At 40.3% G+C, this 26,849-nt stretch overlaps 2 protein-coding genes across 2 annotated transcripts in view; both read right to left on the reverse strand.

The window, feature by feature from the left end:
* Positions 1–12,219, reverse strand: part of me3 (malic enzyme 3, NADP(+)-dependent, mitochondrial) — a 15,949-nt gene extending 3,730 nt beyond the window's left edge. Inside the window, exons 1-13 of the mRNA XM_008275572.1 lie at positions 12,035–12,219; positions 11,362–11,585; positions 7,654–7,787; positions 5,508–5,657; positions 4,622–4,697; positions 4,382–4,543; positions 4,058–4,161; positions 3,871–3,980; positions 1,866–1,963; positions 1,586–1,699; positions 1,394–1,499; positions 718–860; positions 77–250 (exon numbers count right to left, since the gene is read on the reverse strand). Coding sequence (XP_008273794.1) covers positions 77–250; positions 718–860; positions 1,394–1,499; positions 1,586–1,699; positions 1,866–1,963; positions 3,871–3,980; positions 4,058–4,161; positions 4,382–4,543; positions 4,622–4,697; positions 5,508–5,657; positions 7,654–7,787; positions 11,362–11,580 — 1,590 coding nt within the window. The 5' untranslated portion in view covers positions 11,581–11,585; positions 12,035–12,219. The remainder of the gene's footprint in view (positions 1–76; positions 251–717; positions 861–1,393; positions 1,500–1,585; positions 1,700–1,865; positions 1,964–3,870; positions 3,981–4,057; positions 4,162–4,381; positions 4,544–4,621; positions 4,698–5,507; positions 5,658–7,653; positions 7,788–11,361; positions 11,586–12,034) is intronic.
* A 1,408-nt stretch (positions 12,220–13,627) lies between these two features.
* ildr1b (immunoglobulin-like domain containing receptor 1b) lies at positions 13,628–26,535 on the reverse strand. Its single transcript, XM_008275573.1, has 8 exons — positions 26,298–26,535; positions 24,098–24,268; positions 21,471–21,620; positions 20,346–20,465; positions 20,102–20,248; positions 18,833–18,958; positions 16,867–17,732; positions 13,628–15,194 (listed from the first exon to the last, which is right to left on the reverse strand). Exons 1-8 carry the CDS (start codon positions 26,344–26,346, stop codon positions 15,156–15,158), a joined length of 1,668 nt encoding a protein of 555 aa, XP_008273795.1. The 5' UTR covers positions 26,347–26,535; the 3' UTR covers positions 13,628–15,155.
* Positions 26,536–26,849: the final 314 nt, after the last annotated feature.

Here is a 26,849-nt window from a genome sequence, read left to right on the forward strand (position 1 = left end):
AATGATACTGGTGTCAGTTTCCGAATTTTAAAATCTCATAAATACATGTGGATATGTGGTACTTGAAGCAACGTACCTCTGCAGTCGTGAGGAAGACGTCATCAGATATGTGGCGCACTCCGCAGGCTATAACGCCCAGAGCAACTCCGGGGAAGACGTAGGAGTTGTTGCCCTGCCCGGGGTAGAAGCTGCGTCCGTCAGACAGCGTCACCTTGTTGAAGGGACTCCCGCTGGCAAAGATGCCCCGGCCCTGATTAAAGAGAGGAGGAAGGAGATAAGATACTTCTGGAAAGATAATGGACTATGGAACGAGCTAACAATGTGTTCATGCTGACTTAGTTGTGCATGTTTCATAATGTCATAATGCTACGCAGGCAAGTTAAGTTCACTTTTTGGGGGGGAAATTCTTGTCGAGCTTCGAAGAGTTTTGTTAAAAGTTGGTCAACTACGACTTGGTGTGACATTTCCCATACCAAGTTGTAGCTGCTATATGAAACTGACTGCACTGTCCTGCAATGAAAGTGCTAATAAAAGCACAGATTCACAAAATAATGCAGATTTTTAAAACATAAAAAAGTCTTGCCAAGGTAAGCACTTAGTCTTTATGATAGGCTGCAAATATACACGGCACTTCAATTATGATTTGAATTAATTAGAAGCTTGTCTTTTCTAACTATATTGTGCACTCGGCCACCCTGCAGTCAGGCTGAACATTACCTCTGTGAGCTTGTAGCACTGCTCTGCTGTGCACTCGGCCTTGCTGGTAGGATTACTGAGGGCAAAGATGATCGGCCTCTCATTGAAGGATGCCATGTCTTTGATTATCTTCTCTGTAAAGGCTCCTGCGATTGCAGCCACACCTTCAGGGCAAATTCCAAAAGGGAGGATTAATCAGGTTTCCAACAGCAAGAGTTTGAGCTTCATCACAATGTTAAACCAATGTTAACAATTTGAAGGATTCCGCCACTAAAAATACAAGTCTCCAAATTGATGTTTCATTCCTGGAATAAATTTTCCTTTGAATTATATTTCAACGATTTCTTCAAAGTGGTGCAACAGTTTGGATTAAAAGTGTGCCAGTTCATCATATGATACATGCAGAGTTGGGATTTTAAATGCATGAACATCCACTTAAAAAAAATCTTGTGAATAAAAAGATTAGGATGAGTTGATTTGTAGCAAAGTTGGAGTTAAAAAAACAACAAAAAAAAGTCACCTTTATTGAGTTTTCCACAACTGGTCAGGATGAAACAAACAATGTGGGTTATAAAAGTCTTTTATATACAACACTGACTAAATGCGCTTTAAAAGTTGTTTCTGGATTCAAACTGCAACAAAGCCAGAGACTCGACGTTTCTCTGCTGCGTGTGTTTCACCTTCCCGCTGGACTCACCGATGATGGCGGTGGGTTTGATGGTGTGAACCACCTCCTCCAGCGTCTTCACGTGCGGGTGATCGTGAGCAAACTCCTCCTTCTCGTGGTTCAGGTGGCTTCTTCCCTGCATTTACATTAAAATGTTCCTTCTTTAAAACCCCGCATGGTGCCGTTTAGTGGCTCATATACGCATATGAACAGACAAGTTACCTTAACAATGAGGCCTTTAGAGTCGACCATCCAGATCCTCTTGGCAGCATCTGCTTGACTTACTCCTTCTTTGGCCATGGCCATTATAAGCAAGTGGGCAATACCAAGAGCAGCCTGGTAGGAAAAAAAGAAAAGAAAACAACACTCAATTCTCCATCTGCATCTCCTGTTTCAGCTAAATTTGTCATCTGGGCAGAGAGCCTGTCTTGTCACTTAGGGATTAAGGACGGCTATTTTTACTTCAAAATGGAATAAAGTCCTAGAGAGCAAATCCGCTCACCTCGCCTGCCCCCTGGAAAACAAAAGTGTGGTCTAACAGTTTGTTCTTGGTGATCTTCAAAGCAGCTAAGATTCCCGCAACAGCTACAGACGCCGTGCCTGGAGGAGAGAGAACACACTTGTGATTATTCTCTGGTAGCACAAGACGTATCGGCTGCAGATCATGTGCAGCAGTCGAGACCGATTCGACCAAAGAGCACATTTTTCGGTGCTTGTTTACAGAAAATCAACCTAACTTTGTGCAGCAAAAAAAAAAAAAGTTTCTTTAACTCTCTTATTCTGGTAAAGATTCCTCCTTTGTGGGCCCTCACCCTCAGGTTAGATATGATCAGACGCAGTGCATACAGTAATGTAGGATGTCAATACAGAACATTTAGTAATTTAAACAGCTGGTTTTACATTTTCTGAATCTTGAGATGTGAGCTGAAGTGAGACTATGCAGCTTATAAAAGAAGAACTGGGATTTCCAGTGATATGTTTGTTGTACAGATTGTGAAACCGCTTGAGGCAATTTTTTTTGTGATTTGATTTTGTGAGGCCTTGTTGTTCCTGTTCTGCTGCATGTCTACTGCGTTAGAGTGTGCAACCACTGAGAGAAATAAAAAGCATAATTAAGTCCTATTTGCATGTGTTCACATGCTGAGACAATAAGGTGGATTCTAATAAAAGAAAATGTGTTTATACAATGATATAAATGTGGATGCTGCTGCTGAGAAGCTACAAATTGTACAGTGAAGATGCTTCACACGTATCTTTAACCCGATAGCACAGAAGATCTATACAGTCAGCTCAGTTTCAACATGGTTGCAAACCTCTCCTCTGCTGATGGCATTGAATAATGGCCAGAAAAGTGGTTTTACTGAATATTTTGACGTCACATGAAGTTGACTTTTGTAGTTTTTAAAATAAAATGTGATCACTTTATTAATTTAACTTACATTTTTGTGCAGCTTTGTAGTAATTACTGGCCACAAACATGTTGTGTGACTACTAAATTCTAATCAGTTTACTCCTGGAGTCCTTGTGGACATTTGGGCCAAATTTGAAGCAATTTCCTATTGAAGTTTCATGGTTAACCCCAAAACATATCTGACTCATTCATTAGCAACAAAACACAAACTCTATGGCTTCATTAACCACGAGGGTTTTGCTGTGATAGCTTTGCTTGGCCAGATAGAACCAGTTAGCTTTAGTTAGATGCTGTGCAACTAGTGCTGTTCCTGCTACACAAGGTTTTACTACGTCACTGATAAACATGCCAATGCAAAAAGAAAAAAGAATTAAACATATTTTTTTCTATTTATGGTCTCAAAGTTGATGTATTTTTGGCTTGCAGATTTTTCTTGATTAGAGTCTATGTTAGATAGAAAAACGTTAAAATGAGGCCGAGGAGGGAGAGAAAGGGGACGAAAGGAAACAAAGCTTACTGAGGACTTTGCTTTTACATAGTCTTAAAACCTTAGACCACCTGGGGCCACCTCTGTGTCTCTGAGAATTAGCATTTGTAGCAACAGTGGCTGTCTTGTTTTAAGGACTCAGATTTGAAAGAACACAAGATTTCTTTAAGCTCCAACAACAGCTCGATCAGGGTAATAAACAGGCAGACATGACTGCATACACAAAGCTATTTAAGCAGCAGATTCTACAAGTAACCTTAAACATTACATGTGGTTAGATATGGCCTCCTTTTGCATTTTATGACAGACTAAATTCAGTATGTCAAGTGAGGATTGGTGCACCTGGTGACTTAGAGTCATAAAAAATAGATAAATATAAATACATAATTACACACTGCTCTGCTCAGTTTTCACATTATATTAATTCATGTTTTAATTGTCCTTGTGGTGATTTGTATTTCTGGGATGGGAATCTTGGGAAGTAACGGCACACTTTGGATGTTTACATGTTAAAAATGTTTCAATGTGATGTATATATAGGATAAAAGCAATAAGACACTGTCTGCCTGATGGAGGCCAGCAGTAACATGACTGAATATAATAAAGCACCTTGGATGTCGTCATTGAAGGTACAGTATCGATTCCTGTATTTGTTGAGGATGCGGAAGGCGTTGCTGTTGGCGAAATCCTCGAACTGTATCAGGCAGTTCATCCCGTACCTGCAACATGAACAGTGCGATGAGTCGAGACATCAGGAGCAGCTTCACTTCTTTAAATCGTTTGCGTTTTTGCTCACTTGTCCGTCACTGCCTGCATGAACTCGTCGACCAGCTCGTCGTACTCTTTTCCTCTGATTCTCTTGTGCTTCAGTCCGATGTACAGCGGGTCATCGAGCAGCGCCTGGACCAGAACCAAACATTTAATCAGTCAATCAGTAAGAGACAACTTGCCATTGTCTTTTTGTTTTGGAACCTGTCAATCAGTAAACAATAATTGAGTCTTATCAGCAATTCTCTGATCTTGTCTGATTTGGAATCTGCAACGGCGGATTAAAGACAGATATGAAGTGCAACATCAGCTTATAAACGCTGATTCCTGCGGTTTTTGAGGTCGCGCTCACCTGGTTGTCTGTTCCAACGTCCAGCAGCACAGGGAGGCACTGCTGCGGTTGAACCCCTCCGCAGGCTGTGTAGAGCGCCAGCTTCCCGACAGGAATCCCCATCCCGTAGCTGCCCAGGTCGCCCAGGCCGAGGATGCGCTCTCCGTCCGTCACCACAATGGCCTGAACAGAGTCGGACATGCGGTTACAGCGGGTTTCGCTTCTCAGAGCTGTGTGTGTGTTTGAGTGTGTGGTGTGCACCTTTATGTCTTCTTCAGGCCAGGAGTTGAGCAGGGTGGCGATGTGGCCTCGGTCGTGGATGGTAATGAAGAGTCCTCTGTTAACAAGTAGGGCAGCAGCCAGTCACAGGTTTGATTGAGTTCATGATGAAAAGTTTTAGATGCTGCATGCCTTAGGCTTTCATTCACCGCAGTTGATCAGGAAAGCATCAAGAAAAGTTGTCCATCATATGGACTAAAGCCTTAATAATAAATGCTTGATGTACAAACATACATTTAAAAGCTAGAAACTAGTTTTACAGTACAATATCTTCTCCATCATCTAAGCCCATGCTGTGACAGACATTAACGCAGTGGTTCTCAAACTGGGGGTCGGGATCCCCATAGGGGTCCCTAAGACAATTTCAGGGGGGTCGCCAGATCATCGTAAGAAAAATATAAAAGTAAAGTCGACATTTATTTTAAAAAATTGCAATGCAATGGGGCAGTCAAAATTAAAAGTGTATACTTCTTCCCACTCCTTTTTCGAACTTGTTAACATTGTGATTTGATTATGCCATATTATTATTGTTTTTTTAAATCTGTTTAATGCTCTTTTAAAAAATATTTTCTTTTGTTTTTACATTTTTTCCCCTTCCATTTGTTTGAAATATATTCAATTCATTCATTCATTCAAAAGAAAACGTTAATGTTAAGAAAGCAGATTAATCTGTGGAATAAACACATACATTTTTAAAGCATTAATGCATGAACAACAAAGTTATTACTCATGCCACATTAAAAATTCACACTGGGGGACAGAACCACTGCATTAACGTAGCTTATTTAGAAACATTACTGCCAAACTTTAACTTGTAAACTCAACATCTAACAAGTGAATATTAAAAAATATGAAATAAATGTGTCACCGTGGTCTCCTGAAGGCCAGCCCATACTGTTGACATGCCAGGCCCACGGTGGGAGTGTACACGATGGGCATGAACTCTTCGATGTCGGAGGTCAGCACACGGTAGAACAGCTTCTCGTTTCTGTCCTGCAGCGTCATCAGGAGGATGTACCTGAGACAGAGAGAGACGCAGAAAGATTTTTGTTTTGGAAAGCTGCGTTTCTATCGTTATTACTGTCTTATGATTATCATCTGTCTAGAGGGTCACATGCCGAAAAGCAAAATGAATTTAAGCTGAATGTCATGAGCAGAACTGTGTCGCCTGGAGACGGTAATGTCACTCAGCTGTTAGATGGCCCACTGTGATCCAGACTGAAATAGCTCAACAATTACTGAAAGGCTTTCCATGAAACTCTGCAAAAACTTTCAAGCTTCCCAGCGGATGCAGCCTAATGACTTTGGGGAAGCCCTGATGTTTGTTCTAGTTTTAACTTATTCAACTTTAGAACTATTCAGTGGTTTATTTTAATCCACTGTAATTTTTTTCTTGCTCTATCATCAGATTGCTTTGCTTTTCATTTTGGTGTTTTATTCCCCCATCATACTCGCACCAGGGCTGTCTCTAGTAATGGCAATGGGAGATGTAGATAAGAGAGCAGGAGAATAACAGATCAGGTGGGAGTCTACCTGTTGATTTTGTTGTTGTTGATTTGCACCCGTGTTGTCTGCGTCCTAACCTCTTTGCTGTCAATTCATATGTCTTAAGGTGTTTTCGACTGATTTTGATGAAATTAACTGCAGCCATATCTTGATCCCATCTGAACCAGATGAAATTATTTCAATTACACTATGACTGTTTATGTCATGCTAAAATCGAGGCAAAAATCCAACTTGTCCAATATTTTGATTTACAAGAAAATACCTGAAAAACCAGGGACAATCCCATCGGTCTGAGCTGTCCTTAGTGGTCACTTTTACGAAACAAATATTTGCATACTAACACATCAAACTAAGATAGCAAACATCACACCTGCCCTGATCTTAGTTTGACTCATCAAACATAGGATCATGCTGCTCATTTCAGGGATCGTCCTCTCCTACTGCTGTCTCTGTGTTATTATTTTTACAATCTACTTCAATACGAGAAATAACAAGACCAGTCTCTGGGCGAGCAACCAATTCCACCAAAAATGGAAAGTTTTGCAGAAGATTTGGATCATGCAGTGCTGCGTTGTGTATTTTAATCTCCCTGCATTCAAATGTTCCACCCGTCACTATTTTAAGGGAACACAAGAGCTGCATCCTTCAATCAGCTCTGTCCAAGCTCAGTATGACTTAGTAGTACTCTACAGACAAGCCAGAGCTTTTATCCTCCTACAGTAGAATGATAGGGAGGTGCAGGGCTAAGTGAGACTAACCTGATGTTAACATTGTTGGCATGCTGATGATCACAGCTCAAAGTAGCGCTGTGTCTAAGTGCAGCCACACAGAGCTGCTTGTGAGGCTGCAGCCTCTGTCTTGTTGTACAATGCGACATGTTACAGTGCACATACATAAACTTTATCGGCCTTTTATTAGCATCCACTAGCCTGGATAAGGGCCAAGAGACAAATCTGAGAACGATACCTCACGTTTCAAACAATATTTAAGCATTAACACCACAGCAACAATAGTGCATATGCAGCAAAACTGTGGTTTCTTATCTTTTCCATCATCTATAGGGGCACATATTTGCTGAATCACTGTGTGCTGTAAACTATTTTCATCATAAGAGCCCAACAAGCAAAACACTTCTAAGCTTTTGGTTTTTTTTTAGTAAAAAAATAAGAGAGCGGAGGTTAAGAGGTTTACTACGGGCTGACAATTTATCAAACAGTGTAAATATAGACTGAAAATATGTGGAGAAAAGGGGTCCCACAGGGAACTCATCCAGCATAATGTATGGTGTGTGATTCAACTTCGAGGCCTCTGAACTCAGCTTTACAAGCCTTAGATGTGACACTGAATGATCTTTTAATCTTACGATGATTAAAAAAACAAAAACACTGTCAACAGATGTACCAAACTAGAAAAGATCTGATCCAACAAGACTGAGCATCTGCAGCTGCCGTGTGACCTTCATGCACTGCGCTCGTGCACGCTCGCATTGTGAGTGTCTGTTCTCTCACTTGTCCAGAGGATTGACGCGAGTTTCGTAGCTCTTCATGACGCGCAGCACTTGCACATCCTGGGACAGGAAGCAGGGGGGCAGCAGGCCGTGGATGCCCAGTTGCAAGCGCTCCTCCAGGGTGAATGCCATTCCCTGCAGGGCGAAAGAGGGCCGATTATACAACGCTACGGTCTCGGAAAAAGGGAAAACTAAATAGGACGATCCAGACCACAGTGACTCATGTGTTAGTCATCACCCTGTGCCGCGAGGTTAGCTGTGACTCATACCCGCGCCCAAATACAGTGGTCTTTTTGATGTTTTCTCCTGATCAGAAATTACACTCTTGCATGAAAACACTGGTAGAGAAAAGCACACTGAAAAGTCCTGAGATGTGTTGGTAACCAAACAACATGAGGTTGAGTTTTTATTCAGGTAAGCAGCCCTGTGCCCCTCTGCCTTGGCATTGGCAGGCTTCCTAAAGCGTGATTCGAGGGGGGGAGTGCGAGGTTTAATCTATTTATTCTGTCCAATAGTGAGGGAGCCTGAACCCACTCCCCTGTCAGCTCGACTTCTCTTTCCACGACTCTGCTTTATCGCTACTCGTCGCTTCCCCTCGATTCCTGCACGCCAGAGAAAACACTGACCTACATGAGGAATAAAACTGGCCTTCTGGGCTCAGTTTGCTTTACCGTGGGTCTGTAAGCGCTGATGTCCTTGTAAATTATTCATGCCGGCAGAGTAGAGTGTGAAACGCGATACTGGGTGTTTACATTTGCTAAGTTTCATGTGAGCTTCTTCTCCCGTTTGGATGGAAGATTGCTCAGAATAATTGTGGATTTCACACCGAACTGCAGCATTTGCTTCAGTCTGTGCTGTAGCATTGCAGCTGGAGGTCATTAAAAGGAGACACACTCATGCACAAAACACCAAACCAGAGCAGCACCAGACAGGAAGAGAGGAAGTCGTATGTTAAGGGAAACTTTCTGAAAATAAAAATCACCAAAGTGGATGGAAAACTTTTCACAGGCAAACCATTTTACCGGAGCAAGGTGACCGTGGCTGCAGAGAAAGTCACAGATTAACAGAGTCGAGCTAAAGCTATTAGAGCAAGCAGTTCAAGAGGTAAACCTGTTAAAGTGATGCTCTTAAGCAGCAGTCACAATAAATCTCCAATGCATAACCTGTCAAAAACATGGGTGAAAGCTGTAAACTGCAATGAGATTATCACCGGTTACTGTAAAGTTACAAAACCGGCATTATATTGTTCAAGGCCAAATACAGTAAAGAATACGAGGATGTTAATTTATACGGTTAAGAGCAGATTCAGTTTGATATTTGTTGAATTCAGGTTTGCAAAGCAGGGCTGATTTCTGGGCTGTAAAAATGTGAGAACATCCTTCCTCAATAAAAAACGTTAATGTTTAGTAGCCGGTGGAGGCGCTTAGTGTCAAACAGCGTCACACAAAACTGGATGGTGTGCAGGAAAATGTCCCTTGAAAATGAGCAAACGCCAGCACAAAGATTCCACTACGTAGTTTAAATATTTGTTTTTTGTTTTAAATCTAAGCAGTGCTCCACTTCCTGACGCTTTGCACTTCCCTGACCTGTGAGTCAGCATGTAACTGCTGACTGAGCATCTGCAGTGGAAACGACTGCGACCGCTCTCCTATCAACCAAAATAAAAGCAATAAACTCAGTTTAAACCTTGTTATCTGTCCTGCCGTCCTCGTTGTGCTGGCGAGGCAGATAAACGTACTGTCTTTATCCTAAGTTTGGAAAAATGCAGTCAGTCTAACCACTAGTGAGGGTTGTGGTGGAGGACTGGGTGTCTGACCAACTCTGGGGCTTTTACACATTTTGTGTTTACAAATTCTACACTTTTCTCGACTCACTCTTCCAAAGTTCATTGCAAATAATGTTATATGATAGTCTCTCTGTATTTTTTGGTCTTTTTGATTGATAAGAACCAACAATGAGTTGAAAAAACTCCATGCAGCCTGAATTATTCACCGTGTCCATGCGAATGAATGCAGCCGTAAAAGTACGGTTTACTTGTGCTCCATTCACTTATATGATTACTACACCAATTTAAAACTCATAAATGACAAGCTTAATGTTTGGTTATTAGAGATGCTATGGTCGTGGATTTGGTGTCCTTAAGAACCACATGAGGCAAAGCTGTTTTGCAGGCTGACATGCAGGTACAGAGGCAGCTCTGCACAGGATTGTGTGTTCAGTTGTACAACACACTTCCTACGTTGCTGCCGGCTCCAAATGCCATGAAAAACTCTCTGCTTGTAAAATCAACTCATTTTTAGGTTAGCAGAATTTCATATTTTACAAATTGCAAAGCAGTTATAAACTGGAAACACCTTATTTTTAAAAATATTTTCTTTACTTTTTTCCATACTTATCCAGGTGTGGCAACACCAACATCAACTTCCATACATGTCTACATTATGTACAGACCCTATTCCTCTAACTAGAAAATACTATTACTTCCATGCTAACAGTGGAAAAAGACGGTAGTGGGAATTCAATTCCCCATAAGTATTTATTATGTTATTTACTACGGCAGAAATTTTAAAAAGGCGCTAGAGGAATCTGCTGGGAGACCATTCATAGCTTTGTTACTCCACTATCGCAAACAGATATGACACTTTTAGTATTATCTGTTCATAAATGTTCCACCATCATAGTACAGCGTATGCGGGGCATTATGTTGTCTGTAGACACAGTCATGTGAACACAGCAACAACACATGTTTCCATTTTCAGACACCTTTGCTGCATAAAAAAATCACACATTCTGCAAACTTCTAACTAATTGTCATGTAAAAGACTGGCGAGTGTTATTTTTGTTCAGTAATATCTGCTGATTGTAAAGACTTGATTATCTTGGGTCTGTTTTTTTTTTTTAGTGGGCTTTATATAATTTCTCATTGAGAAAACCACGTGTGTGTGGTTTGTTGCAGCACTGTCCACAGTATATGACCGTCAGGCCTTTGACAGCAGAGCTATTATCACCTCTGTGCATAGGGTGTGTGTGTGTGTATGTGTGTGTGTGTGTGTGTGTGTGTGTGTGTACACTCATAACATCACACATATTATCTATCAGCAGTAGCAAGAAAGCTACTAAAGCATAACAAGACACAAAGACAGAAATAACCTGAACCACAGTGGTTGTGGTCTGTATATATAAATACACGTGTGTGTGTATCCACATTATGACATTGAATGTGTTTGATCTGATTAGTTGAGCTACAGGATGCACAACAATTATGATTTGTTCATTGATTAAATATGTTTAAAGCAAAAATCCAGTTTCTAAAATGTGAATATTTTCAGATTTTGACTGCATTTTATAGAAGGAAAATAAATACCAGTGGGATTCGGACTCTGGTCAGACAAAAAACATTTCTGGGATTCTGGGAACCGTTTTCATCCATTTTTTTTTCACAGAAAATAAATCACACAATTTGATCAATTTTTTGTTAGCATGAAAAAAAATAAAAGCTTCAGATGGATACCAAAACCAGACCCACCATCAGAGGAAAACATGCAATATCAGAGTATATAAAGAGTGTAGACCAGATGACAGGTGAGCCTCCCTTTCACCTGGGGAAGACCTTTAAGGGTTTTGTTTACATATTTGCACAAGAACCTCATTTAACTGATAGATGTGGAAGCACAGACGTGGGCAGACAGGGACACCTTGGTGAGCTCACCTTGTTGAGGTGGGGGTTCCTGGTGATGTCGTAGCCCCTCTTCTTGGTGCTGACGCTGCGGTTCGAGCCGGTGTGGCAGACCCGCACAGCCTGGAAGGAGGCCCTGTCGGCCGGCAGCCCACCTGCAGGGAGAGCCGGGGAGCCCGCAAACACCCTCATCCCGCCCGCGGCCGTGCGTCTGCACAGAGACAGAGCGGCTCTTCCTGGGAGAGAGTTCATGCTGCCTGCGGGGAGGAAAAACTCATCACACACAGGAGCTGCTGAACACAGTCACCTTCCACTTCAGAAAAAAGGACACATGACCCAGAAATGCCAAACATACCGAGAATAATACGAGTTCCTGCTGTAAACAAGCTGCTGGTAGTGAGTGAAACCGGCCCGTTTAGCTCAGAGCTGAGTCACTTACGGTGATAAACAACAGGTGCTGCGGTCACAGCAGGTATTCATGCTAATAAAAACAAACTGTTAGCTACATGATGAAGCGGCGGAGGCTAAAACACCAGCCGAAGTGTTAAGCATGACCACACAGAAACCCTGCTGTGTGCAGCTGCATCAGCTCTGCTAGCTACTGTTAGCTGCCCGCTGCTTTTATGATAATTAGCGTTTTCTCTATGGAACAATCGGCGCTGCTGCTAATGCTAGTTAGCACAAGCTAAGCATCAGTTAGCCTCACCTGGAGAGTACGTGAAGCTGCTGCGCACCGGACGTCTATCTTCATAGGAGGCACTTCTGTCCGCTTTGTCCGGTGCTCCTATTGACTGCCGTTGTTTTGAGTGGACGTGGAGGAGGATCGACAGCTAACAGCTGATCCAGGGTCCTTTGACATTGGCGGATTCACTTCCCCAGTCGGAGGCAGCCTCTCCAGGATCCGCGGCCACCAATCAGACCGCAGGGAGGCCCCGCCCCCCGGTGCTCCCATCTGACCCCAACATGCAGCATTACTCTCTCTGAATAAGTCTCATGAAGGCAAAACCCCCACCATTGTGCCTTTATTTAATGGTTGCTGCGCACAAGTTGCATGCATGGTCTTCCTGAATATTGGTGCATAAACTGAAAACAACTAAAAACTAGTCAAATGTACTACAACTGAACCAGTAATGCTGATCATGGTGCCACAATTTATCATTTTACATTTTTGTTTCTTTTGCATTAGTCTTAAACAGATAACATTTTAAAACTAAGCGTAAATGAAACACACAAAGACAAAGCCACCTGAACTCTGCAGTGTGCAGGTTTTCTAACAGCCAGTGGCTCCCTCTACTGGATCTTCCAGTGTCTCCCATTTGAAAAGACTCAGACTTCGAAGTAAAGCAGCTGCATGTTGAAGAGAAATGATGCCTTTCTTAACCTGTGTGGATACCCCCCCACGGCAAAATATGCAGCTGCAACTACAGTGCACAATGATATAATAAATCAAACCTCATAAATGCCTCAAAAATGACCGCATTAGTTAAACAAAATGGAACATTACCTATATAAGGATATCTATTGCTGTTAGACTGCCTTTTTTTAAAAAGCCATTTAGCAATTTTTACCTAATAACCTGGCAACTTAGTAAAAGTATCAACTACCTTGTATCTTAAAAATTCATAAAATAAACCTACAAACCTAATAATGGTGGAAACAAATGAACAATAACCCCACATATTTAGAGATCACACAAAACAAACAGCCACAGATCTCATTAATGCAGTGTCTCATAACACAAATTGTTATTCACATATTCACCTTTCTATACCTTTTACACTTTAAATGTTATGATTTGCCCTTTTTTTATTTATGTATTATGCTTTCATACATCAAGTTAAAATTAACAATTTGAAATCTGCATTTTATGACCCAGCTAGTTTTTGATTTTAGTGCTGCAAAGTTCCAAACAAACATGCAAGTAATCACATTAAACCTGCAGATCTAAAGCTGAGGGCAGCTTCCCCACTTGCTAGTCAGTGTCAGGATCCATTTTCAATAAATCTTTTGTATTCAAATTCAATCCAAGAACATAAAGGACCCACTTCACTAGCTGCATATAAAAGGTTTTATTAAAAACACACATTTCATGATGGTACATCTGAATTAGTCATAACATGAGCAAACATTAACCAAAATCACAATTATTTATTGCTGTTGTGGATTCAGTAGCGAAATGTCCATTAATCTGTCTGTTTTTTTCTAAAATGTCCATGTAGTATAGTTTGTATTTCTGTTGTTGCTGCCTTCTAATGTTTTCATGGATAAATACAAAAAAAATCTTTAAATAAAACAAGAAATTATGCAAAAATAGGGTATTACTGTAAAAAAACAAAACAAAAAATAAATGCGTACTGTGTGTGTGCAAAAGACACATCACATAATCACAATGACAGACCTACATAATCCACAAAATATTACAGTATTCAACAATCACATTGTTGAAACTGTTTTATATTTACTTCACCAAAAGGACAATTTATCCATCACCAAAATGACAACACAAATACAAATTATAGTCTCAAACAGCTCGGACAACAATCAAACATTATTTATGTCAAAAACAAGACACCAGTTTCAGGCCTCGTCCATCAGTACAACGGTATTCTATAAAACAGGCGTTTTTCTCTTCCGTTCCCAAAAGAGAATCTTCAAATAAAAATGCAAAACCCAAGTGAAGCACTGTCAAGAGCATGACAAACCACTGGGTGGCGCTAGAACCATAACCCTGTAGATATTAGGGTGGCATGCTATTGTCAAAAACAGGTGTTGCAATATGTTAATTTATTGCAATTTATATTGTGATTTTTTTGACTATTTGGAAAGAATTGATCATTCTAGCATGACTGGGGTGATTTTGTATGTTTGTATGAAAAAAATATTTTAAAAAAGGTGAAAAAAAGCGGTTTAGAGCCTTTCTCATAATGACAGCACATCATGAAGGGGGGAATAATATGTGTAGACTGATTCTGTATCCTAGTTGAGGAGTAACTGTACATTCAAGCAGAAAACATGAGTTGTTGGCGAGGTGAGCACCAGCATTATTCTGGACACGCCTGCTGCTGCATAAGATCACCTCATTTAAACAAAGGAGGTAATGACGGATATGGGTGGGCAATCTAATGATCTTATATCGTGGATCTTTTTTGTAAGCATATAATCTGCTTTTCAGAATCATTAAAATAAATAAATACCAGCGCTGTCAAAGTGCAAACACAATGCAGAGATTTGTGGTGTGACAGGTTTGGTATCCAGGCAGCCATAGCACAACTAACCATGTGTTCCACTGAATCTGTGGGGACGATTGTGACAAGATCTTGATATGATATTTTGGACAGATAACCAACCTCTAACAGGGATCACTTCGACACCACAAGCCAAATCAGTTTTCCCTGTTTAAACATCAACACGGCAAATGGTGTCTCTGGATATCTTCACAAAGGAAGAAGTTTGCCAAAAGCTCAATTTTTAGTGACCTAAAACTGTGTTTGTCTGTGAATGAAAAGCCAAAACACATAAAAAAGAGGATATGTTTAAAAAAAAAAAACCTGTGTACATGTGGACAAGGCCTAAATAAAATTACATCTTATCTGGAATATACAACCTTAACTCAAATGTTTTTCGACATACATAAAAAGGACTTTTTCTGTCGTAATTACATACAGTGCATACAGAGTACAACTACATCCATACAGTACATTTTCACTATCAAAATTCACGATAAAAACTATCTCTTCAGCTGACAGAACAGATTAAGGTACCTACTCTTTGTCTTCATTTTGCCAGTTGTGGAAACATTCAGGGAAAGGTCAACAGATAGAAATGGTTCAGATGACTACGCTGGTGCTGCTATGGGAGCTTCTATCCTAAGAGACAGAAACGTGACACATGTGAGATTAGAATCAAAGAGGGAGCTCTGATGATTTAATGCATGCAAGTAGAAGAAAAGACAAGGATGCACAAAGAGATGAAAGAAAGAAATTAGCCGGGACTAAAAGTCTAAAGTCACACTGAAGCTCTGGGCAGGTGTATGGAGACAAAGCAGGTATTTGAGGTCGATGCTAACTTGCTCAAAATGTTAACATCCAGATGACAAGCAGGTGCAATATTTACCATTTTATTTAAGCATAATAATATTTGTTTATTAGGCTTCAACAAAAGTACAGCTGAGGCTGATGGGAATGTCACTGGTCTTGCAGGTATTTAAACTAAACATAAACTAAAGTATTCGACACATTGTAGGTGCGTTCCAGGCCCAATGCCATAATACTATTTTGCATGTGAGAAACAGACTTTGCATGTCCCAGTGCACAGTATGTCAAATGCATTATGTCAAAGCACCAGGATGTGGTACAACTGGTTGCATTTTGCAGCATGCTTTTCTGGCCATTCTGACAATCCTACAGGTATGTCACGCTGTTTCCTGCAAGTGCAAACAAGCTTGAGCAGACAGACTCATTACACACTACAGACTGAATGAATATACGTGCAAGATGGTCTAATAATGTTAAGATGTAATATTAAAACAAAGTGGTGGTTCCAACTGTATACTTATTGAATGAAACTGAATAGTTTCTAAGCACAGTTATAATACTTAGTGAAAGTAAAAAAGTGTGTGATTTGGAATGCACGGTATATTTTTCTTTTTTTTTTCTTGCATGGTATATTTTTCACCATAGAGCTAGATTTAAAGTCAGGGAATTGTCAAGTTATTATAATTTATGATGAGATGTCTGAAACTATAACCTTTCGTAGCGATCTGTATAAGAACTAAGGAGACATGTCGCTAAAAGCCACAAATGTGAACCTCATGATGATCAGATCGTGAATGTCAGTACAAATTTTATTGGTAATCCACTACTGATGGAAACTTTTGATTGAAAAACCCATCCAAAACACCATTTTACGAGACTTTATATTAATGTATGATGTCTGAGTAATAACTAGAAAACTCCCTAAATGTACAGTATTTTCAACATGTCTATGGTGACTATTGCGTTTTTTTCATAGTTTTATTCTCCAGCTGATTTAGAAGCAGTCTGATGAGCCCATGTACACCAACCATGTCAATAAAGCATTACATGACCATGGAGCTGCCATTAACAATCAATTACATCTCATGACAGAGCTACTATTGCCTCACATGACCTCTTATAAACAGTGTAGTTGAATCCCACTGCAGTTAACTTGTTAAGGAACATGTCCACTGTGAGCCACAACACACTTGCAATTCATGCATGTTCAAAAGCCCAGTATTTGCACTGCCAGTCTGGATTTCTACTGAATGATAGGTTCCTTGGAGTTACATATTTGCACGATTATTTGGTTTTCAGAATCTGTTGGGATATCCTACTTTAGATCAAAGCAGTGGACTGACTGGTACAGGCAACATTAGAGCCAAAGTGCTAGCAAGGTTAGAAAGTGTTGCAAGAAAGTGGTGAAGAACAACAACAAAAAAGACAGAACACAGTTGCACAAAGAGACTCTCAGCAGACCTCTAGTCCAGAGCATATGTCAGAAGTTGTGTGTGGCTCTTACAGACAGATGGTTGTAGTTCCTCCTGCCGTTACTGCGTCCGGTCTGCATCTCGATGGAGGAGTAGCTGGGAGGCTTCTCTGGCCAATTGTTGCCTTTGCCTCCTTTTCTCCTCCTGCTGTCCTCCTCCTCTGAGCTCCAGGACCCTCTGCGGTGCTGTGGAGGAGAATAGCTCCGCTCCCTCCGAGATGCTCTGCCGTGCAGCTCCTCCATCAGGTCGTCTCGGCTTCGGGTACGAGGTCTGGACCCACCTCCTCTCCTCCCTGCCGAGCTTCCTCTGTCGTGCCTTGATCCCCTGTGTGATTCTCGTCCTCGCCTGTGGTCCCGATCCGAATCGTCGCTGTAATCACGCAGGATCCCCCGCCTGGGAGGAGAGACGTCTCTGTCTCTGTATCCACGGCTGCCGCGGGGGAAACCAGAGCGGTTGGTGCTGCCGCTGGACTGGCTGGACATCCTCTGACCTCCTCTGGCTACATCACCACTACCAGGCACACGCTGGATAATAGGAGGCAAAGTGATCACTCTTCTCTCCATCCCTCTCACCCCCATCTCATCCAGCGCTGACAGCATACTTGGGGGCCCGGGGGAGTAGGGGACAGGTGGAGGGGCAACCTGGGGCTGTGGGTGAGACTGTAATGGGTGCATATTTTGGACTGTATGCGGAACCATTAGAGGCGGCACGACATCCAGCCCTCGCACCTGGTTCTCCAGGTAGTCCAACACCTGGGTGGCACCTTGACCGCTGCTACGCATGCTGCTGTTGTAGTGATGTGGAGGAGGAGGAGGGGGCTGCTGCTGCAGTGCCATGGGAGACATCTGCATGGGAGCCATGGCAAAGTTTTGCTTGGTTGGATAGTCTGCATATGAGCCTGGAGCCAAAGTAACGGAGAGGTCAGACCACAACAGAATTCAGAGATATGCAACAACAATTAAAGCTGCAACAACTGACTGACAGAAACAAGCTATAAACACAACAGTGACACATTTTCATCCTATGAAGTTGAAATGTTTACACACCATGCAGTCATGGTGTAATATCATTCACTTGGGATCTTTGCTTTTGATCAACTGATAAATCGGAGTCCAACATTGACGCTGCTTCTAGCTCTGTTTTTGATCTCTATCAAGTTCTGAGGAAAATATCTGTCTCTCTAGCAGCTAATTGCTAAATATCTCTCATTTGGTGCTGGACTGGTCATATACAGTTGGTTTTTATAGCTTTTTGACTGAAAACAGCTTAAAATGCTGCAGTAAGAGTGGGAAGAGTGAATCAGAACCAGGAGGCTGAAAAATAATAAGGTGAAACACTCCTCTTTTGAGCTAAAGGGAGGCTCGGGGTGGGCTGGTCACAACAAATACCTTTACTTAGGAGTATTTGCTTTCAGTACATTATGTTCCGTTTGTTGCAGTTTTTTCAATAAACTTACTGTGAGTTTACTGGCTAAAATCTATTTGAATAGTACTACTGTGCACCAAACAAATAAAAGAAGAAGCTCACTTAGTCTGCTTTCAATTATTACAGTGCACTTAGAAATTAGGCTTAGAAGCAACAGGGAATTCTTCGAGGACTTCTTTGCCCTGAGTTTTGCCTTTTAAACTACATAAACGCTGCACTAACCATCTGATGGGGGTTCTACACAGCACTACTCAAGGCTAAACTACAATCACATTCATGCTTTAGAAGAAAAATAAGTCATTTTGTGTAATCAATGTTTTGATTTCATGTTCTTTTAAAGTTGTATTCAAATCTGGTGCTTTTGTTTTTGTACTATCATTAGAAAAACAAAACTACTTATATCATTGTGTGCTTTTTGCTGATATACATGTTTGCACAGAGTCTGTGTTCTATTTGACATCTTTGTGTCTTCCAGCTTCTGAGGCCAAACCAAACACACGCCCTCAAATGATGCAACAAAGCATTCAACAAAGGAATAAAGGTTAAGGCTCATTGTGCTTTTGTGTCACTCACCTGAATACAGCACGGGGACGCCCTGTGAGGACGCATTAGAGCTAATAGGAGCGTAAATGGGTTGACCATTCATCCAGGGTGCCATGGCCTTCTGAGCCTCTTTCAGCATCCGGTGCTGCATCACAGCTGAAAGAGCACAGAGGATCAAGCATTCAGTGTTTGAAGTTGGATATATAGATAAAATAAGAGCGAGAATGTTTAGGTAAAGACTGGATCATGTCAGTCTTTGTGGGCTTTAAAAATCACACAGCAGAAATTTGGAAAGCAGCGTAAGGGAAATCATCCGTCACTGACTTTACATCTGTGCTTTTCCTGTGTCTTCAGTAAAAGGGTCTGTTATTTTACTCTGTTTGCAAAGTGCAAGTATCAGCCATGTTCCAAATCACAGTGTTGTGACAAACAAAGTAAATCAGTTGATGGGTAAGATAGAGATTTGACTTACAGTGTATGGTTTTTTAAAAATGTCATACCACTGATGTGTCTCATCCACCATGCGATTATATGACACACAATGACACATTCGGCAGCTGACATTCATTTTCAAAAGAAAGATTAATGCTGCATACCACATACAAAACATGTTCTGAAGCAAAGAAAGTCAAACAAGTTTTGCACATGAATACAATTCGACCTATGAAATAAGAGCTCCGTGTCCAACACATCTTCTCTTTGCGTCTGTGTGTTTGTTTGTGAACGTCAACAAACAGTGAACCAAGTGCATTTTCTGAAGTGCTGTTTTTAAGAGATGCTCGTATTTTTTTTTTTGCTTTTTATGTTACTTCTTCAACTCAGCTAAAGAAACCATTGCATTTATTTGACAGCAGTAGTTACAAGTTATTTCATGGACTTAAAGTCTCAGTTTATGGAAGACATTACATTCTTTTAGATTAAATGAATCAACTGTGTATAAACTAGTGAAAATCAGATATCTTTATCGAACATAAAAATACACCTCCATTTTCTATAACTTTATTCAGAAATGACATGAAATAATGAAACACTGGTGATTATTTAATATAATGAACACTTCTACTTTGGATACTTTAAGTACATTCTGCTGTGTACTTTTACAAAGTTAAGATCAATGCAGATGCAGTATTTTATTTCAGTTCATGAATTTAAAAATTGTCGTATTGTCATTTTTACTTAATAAAAGTTTAAATACTTTTTGCACCACAGACGTGCCTTCCTCCTGATTTGATCAGGGGATTTTACCTCCTTGCCAGTTGTGTGTAAACAATAAACAAAGGACAAAAGCATCTCTCCTACCTTTTTCCGGGCAGCAGCATGTCTGAGGACAACATGGACAGCGGACGTAGCAGCAGCACCTCTGTGGACAGCACTGACAGCAGCATATACAGAGGAGCATGATGAGCAGGAGAGCACCGAGGATGATCAACAGGACTGTCAGCCAGTCTGCAGCACAGGACAGGAAAACATGATGACTGATATTTCAGTCTTTCACATTTTGAGTATCTTATTCGATCAAACTTAGCTAAATGAGGCCACTTACGGAACACGATGAGTTTGACTTCTCGATCTGAGTCTCCTGTGGTGTCTCCAGCAGCATCAATGCTGCAGAAATACACACCGTTATCCCACCACATCACCTCTGTGATGACCAGGTCAGCCTCTGTGACAGAAAACAGCACTTGAGCATTAGAAGGCAGGTTAGGTTTAGAATTATTCTCAAATGGATCACTGCAGTAAAAGTCAACTAAAATTTCTTTTCATACAAAAAGATGTTCAGCAAAGCTCATAAGCATTATATGTGTTTAAGTATCTTGTTGAACACAGTTTTTGTAAGGGATGTGTGAGATTAGTTGACTTGACGATGAAATGTTGCTGTCCTCGCTAATTGGCACTAAAAACACGAGCTGGTTAAACTAATTATTTGTTGCATCTATGATGTTGTGCAGCCACCTACAACTACCCCCCTCTCTCTATGACATTGTGACCCAACAAGGTGGAAAGCAGGACCAGTTTCATAGAACCTGAGCGGTCTGGCAACACTGTAATCTAAAAACTAAAAAATATGGTTGTATGTAAGCTCTTTATGAATAAACTGACTTATAACCCATTGACTGGAGCGATGTGTAACCACATTCAACACAGGCATGTGGGCATATTATTAGTGAGTTGTTGGCATGCTTTTTGGAATCAAAGTGCAATGTTCACACACACAGCACTAAGTTCCACAGATTCCAGTGGCATTCATTGTACAATGTGGTTGATGAAGGATGTGGTTAACAGTTTCAGATTGCTATTTTTGGACAATGCTTGACCTTATTAAATACACTGTGCTTTTATTTTTACTTCTAGACTGGTACAGCAGTCTAAGCTGAATTTCTGTTTCATCAATAGGGAAGTCAGTGGTTAGGAATATCTGTAGTCTTTATACTGTGTTTGCTTCAACTTGCACAAAAACAAAAATAAAGCCAGTAATATTATAAAGCAAGTAATGCACTGACTGGAGAACACATGCTCAGATACCACAATAAAACTCTTAAATATCCAAGCAAAAACAGGACATTGTCCTTATTTCTACAAAGCCTGTATGGTGTCTTAAGATGTAAACAAATCACAAATTACTCTAGAGTGAGATTACACATTTTCATTAAGATGGAATCAGACTTACTGTTTTGAATAGTAATTTTGCGTTCTCTGTAGTCTGCGCCCAGAATGGGCTCATTGAGGCCCCTCTTCTGGATCACTGTGCGAACTGTGCGCTGGCGGTCCGGACAGTCGTTGGACGGGTCCTGACCCAGCTGCAGAGCCGCCTGATAGGCTTCAGAAAGAGAGGAAAAATAGTGAAACAGGTTCAACTTATTGCATTTTTCTATTAAAGTCAGTGTCAGTGTTACTTTGTACTGCTCAATTCTTTGTTCTGCGTATTTAAGTACAACCATCTTTCTATCTCTAGAAATATAGAACAGTTTGCCACATATTAAAACAGATTTGATGCTGCTGCTTCAAAGACAACATGTGCCTTATGATATTAGGTTGATAAGATATTTTTTCTTACTTGCAGTGACATTTTGCTATTCTAACATCAGTACTACAGACTACAGTTTGGGCTTATCATGGCAGGAAAAGGTGTAATAATAATATTAAAAGTAAACTGGTTCCAGGGAATAACTCATGAAAACATTTAATGGAGAAGTCAGTGCAGTACAAAGAAGCCAACACAAACATAACCAGGACCGTGAAACCGAAACAGCCACCATCACTCTCAGTACTTAAACCTGTGCTCGCTCTTAGAAAGGTATTTAGGAATTTTCTGCAACCACATTTCAAGAAAAACAACTAAATCAAACATTTGAATGAATTTTTTTTTCTGAGAGAAGAATGTCTGCCAGAAGAGTTTCTGCTCATTTTGCTGCAAGAAATACTGCAGTTGAATGCAACATGTTTGCAAGACTGAAACAATGCTCTTGTATGGTGTGAACATCCTGGTTAGGTTGTCTATAACTTCTATGTGGGTAGAAAAAGTACACTGACAAAGGGCTGTAACTATATGCACTTTGAGTAGGTGCACAGCAGTTTAAAAGCCATAATGGAAACAGTAACTTCTGCACACTTACTCCAAAGTGACGATTAAAAATCTAAATCAAGTTCATGACATTTTGATCCAATGCAGCTTTTCATAAGATCAAAATGATTAAAACAAGCTTGCTTTGGAGTAAGTGTGCAGGTTTGTTTCCACTAAATAAATGACATGCCAAATACATTTTGAAATGAGTAAAATGCACTAAAGAAAACACAAAATTAATATTGTTCGCAGCATGTTTTTGTAAAAAAAAAAATAAAAAAATCACAGAGCCAATATTTGACCACAGGCTTCTCTCTGGAAAAAATACAAAAGTAAACACTATTCAGTGCTGTAAGAGTTTGCATGCACGTTCTTCAACTGGTGGGTCTAACGTCTTAACATCGAACCCCTTTTTACTAAAACACACCAAAGGTTCAGAAAAAATTGATCTACTGAACTCTTTGGGTAAAAATCATGCTGCATCACTATATGCTGCAACATTTCAACCTTTACAAGTTACAGGAGAGAAACTGCTGTTGGGCTGCTTTACACACGTTTTACTAAATACAGTCTTGTTGTTGCTGTGTGCTATCCTAAAATATTTTGACATTTTAAATGAGAGGGCCAGTAATTGTTCGGGGATTAATCGTAGGGAGGAAGAAAACCCTCAGTGAAGGACATGGGTGAAATCATGTTCCAGGAAGTTAGTTTTTTTTTTTTTCACCTGAGCACACAAAGCTCTCATTGATTGCTCAAGACTTTGACTTCTCGTAACAGGAAAAACAAAGGTGTAATCAATCAATACTGTTTCAATTATTTGTCCCACTAAAACACACAACTTGAACTCCTGATTACAGAGGAGCCATCATTAATGTCACCAGCAACACCCGGGCTTTGATTCAGAGACATGTTTTCTCCATAAAAACATTTTTTCTGTCCAAAAGGGTTCTAACTGTCACATGTGTTACATCAAAAGTAATTCCATCTCAACACTGTTTTGCAGAGGCACCATCGCTGCCTTATGGGCAAACCGCCACCCAAGACAACTGTGACCGGCTCAAAGAAACACCAGCAAGTCAGAGCTTATTTTTCCACTATAGCAGAATTATTGCAGCCGGACCAAGGCTGTTCTGCAGACTCTTACAGATGATTCTCAGGAGAGTTAAATGCATTCTTTTTCCTACCCTTTTACTCCATGGAGCATTATCTTGAGATCCAGATCTTATAATGACATCCATGTATTTTTTAACTATTGTTTTCTGGCCTTCTGGCTTTATTAGTCAGGATAGTGAAAGAGCGAGACAGGAAAGTGGGGAGAAGAGTGGGAGGAGGACCTGCAGCAAATGGCCATGAGCAGGACTCAAACCCTGCTATAGCCCCTGTTGATGGGTCGCCCGCTCAACTGGGTGAGCTACAGGGGTGCCCATAATGACATCCATTTATAATTGTGAGACAGTAAGTCACAATTATAAATATTCACACTTCCACACAATAATGCAAAACACAGGACTATGATGCTGCAAAAAGGTGCTTCACATCCTGAGTCCTGTGTGGTGAGGAAAAGCATTTTGGTTAAAGTTGGTAAACGGCTGTAGCTTCAGTTAAATATTCAACAAGTTGTGTATAACCTCTGTGCACCTTTTAATTCACATAACTTTTTTTCCATCACATCCTTTGGTTCAGCAGCATAACTGAATTTTAACATTAGACTCTCCTTGCACCTGCAGCCTCACCTGTGGAGTAGAACTCCAGTACCGGGTCTTTACAGAAGGACTTGTACCTCCAGGTGACCAGGACATCCTGAGGGTTTGCTGAAGTCGAGTAATCGCAGCGCAGAATCACACTGGCGAACAGCATCGTCCTCCTCTCCGTCTCCGGAACAATCACCTGAATGGACAGCAGCTCTGCAACAAGCAGGAACAGAGCAGCGAGATGAAATGGAAGATAAAATGTGAAACAGCAGCTTACGTGCCTCACAACTCAAATTACAGCAACTTCAGACTAAAGAAAATCTCAAGTGATTTCTCTGGAATGCTGGATCGGTAAGAATCTGGCCGGACTGGTTAACACTTTACTCCATAAGTCTTTAACTGCAGCACGTTCTGTACTGTGTCATTAGAAGCAATAACAGCTGTCAGTCACGATCCATAATGTTGAGTTTAGAAAAACAAACTGATGACAGGAAACCACTGCTGATGAGAGAGGACAAATATCAGTCAAGGTTGAAAGTAAAAGCTAAGAACTTTATCTTGTCTGATGTGTAACAGCTTTTCTAGGTTATTTATGTATCCAAATATAATCAAAATTAGGGCTGCATGTTTTATGATAATTTTCTACTATTAACTGATGAATGACTATAATTACAGCTCTAAGATACATTAGAGTCATTAATATCAAAGGGGAAAGTCAGACAGATCATAATACAAGCGGTAAAGACATTCAGAACAACTAAACAAAAACAACAAAGGCCATGAATGGAAAACAAATATTAGCTATCAATATTCTGAACCAGAAGTAAGGACTGAAAATATTAGTAGATTAACTGATCCAACCGTAGAGCAAACAGTTAATTGATGAGCAGACGAGGTGTTCTGCAGATTAATCAATACTGAAAACTGTCATTAGCTGCAGCACTGCACGGCTGATTAAAACAACTGATTACAACTGATTTTTTAATATATATAATTGTGTGCAATCAGTGTTTGTTTTCAAGACACATTTTGGCAGAACATACATAAAAGAAGCAAAAGGCGACAGCACAGTTTGACATATTATGCAGGTATCATCATACTTGTAGAAAAAGAAGAAAACTTAGCTCAGAGCTGCAACAATCAATCAAATGTCAGCTATTCAATTAAATAACTATTTAATTTTTCAAAAGAAAAACCTAAAAATTCTCAGATTTTAGCATCTTCAGTGTAAATATTTTGTGGTTTCTTTGCTCTTCTATGACAGTAAACTAAATATTTTTGGGATGTGGTGAAACAGGACACTTGAGGATGTCATTTCTGGCTTCAGGAAACACTGATCAGCAGTTTGCACCATCTACTGACATTTTATATCATTAGTTATATTGAACGGCTGCAACTAATGATTAGAAATAAAAATTAGTTGCAAACTTACTTATGTAAACTAAAAAGAGAAGTGAACATTTTCATCCATTGTTTAAGAGAAAGTACATTAGTCAGACTGCTGTGGGTTAAAATCGAAGTTTTCAGGGGGTGGTTTTGTGAGTAATTCATTCACAGCGAGTCCTTGTTTACACATGATAGCTGACAAACACAAACTATATCAAAATGTGCAGCTTCTGTTGTTAAAAAAGGAAAAATAGCTAAATATCCAGATGAATGGTGACTGTAGAAAACAGAATTACACTCCAAGAACCTTCAGGTGAGTGTCTGTAAACATTTTAGTAATATTAATATTTAATAGAAAAGAAACAAGCCAAAAACTTCTCTGGATTTGACTTTTTTTTGGATCAAATTCATAATTTGTATTTACTTAATTCTAAACATGCAACTATAAGATGATGCCAGATGTACAGATAGTCGAGTTTACTTTAAAGATTAATTAAAATCCAAACTAAGCAATGAGATAAATTCAATTTCTGAAAGTTTGTGACAAGAAAGCTGACAATTAGTTTCATTACAGCATCTCTTTTTTTAATGAGCTGTTTGGATGAGATTTTTTTAAATTTTTTTTTATTTTTTGTTTTCTAGAAATCTAGTGCAGTCACGTGACGGCGCTCGGCCTTGTCCTGTTTACACCTGTCGATAATTAACCTCAAGACTTTACTGTTAGTTTCGACTGTTTGCTCAAAGTGGCGTCTCTCGACATTCCTCAGGATAAACAGAAAAGAAAAACACGGTATATGTTAAGAATAACAAACTTTAGGCGGCCGGTGTGTTTACTATAAAGAGTTTAAAGCCTCACCTGTGGGCAGGTGAAGCAACAGGAGCGCCATCAGTATCATGTTCCCCATCTCGTTGCTCTTTATCCTCCAGCGGAAGCGTCGCTCTCTACTATCCGATAGGCGACAGAAAATCCACGAAAAATCCGAAATGTTGGCAGAAAACCGTGATGGAGACGCAGCTCTGCATAGTATCCAGACTTTTCCCCTTCAACACGGCATGTTAGTCCGGCTCAGTTCGCTGTTTGTGGCTGAAGGAGGAGCAGTTTGTGGCCGCGGAGACGAAGCGGAGAGTCGGAGGTGAATGTTGCCCCTCCCCCACCCAGATACAGGTGACATCACAGGCCCCGCCCCCTCTGACAGGTGCAACATGGAGGAAAGAAACGAGGAACAAACAGTCCTGAAGACTGAAAGAAGGTAAAAAATCAGCACAAATCAACAGATTTGTAGAATAGTTTCTCCTCAACCATCTCTGATTTTCCTGGAATCTTTACAGCATAAATATAGATATTTAAAATGATTAATTTATTGAATTAAAATAGCCCATCTACCCACTTTATCAATTTCTGTGCATT

Source organism: Stegastes partitus, unplaced genomic scaffold (assembly GCF_000690725.1).
Source record: "Stegastes partitus isolate 25-593 unplaced genomic scaffold, Stegastes_partitus-1.0.2 Scaffold55, whole genome shotgun sequence".
Lineage (NCBI taxonomy): Eukaryota > Metazoa > Chordata > Actinopteri > Pomacentridae > Stegastes > Stegastes partitus.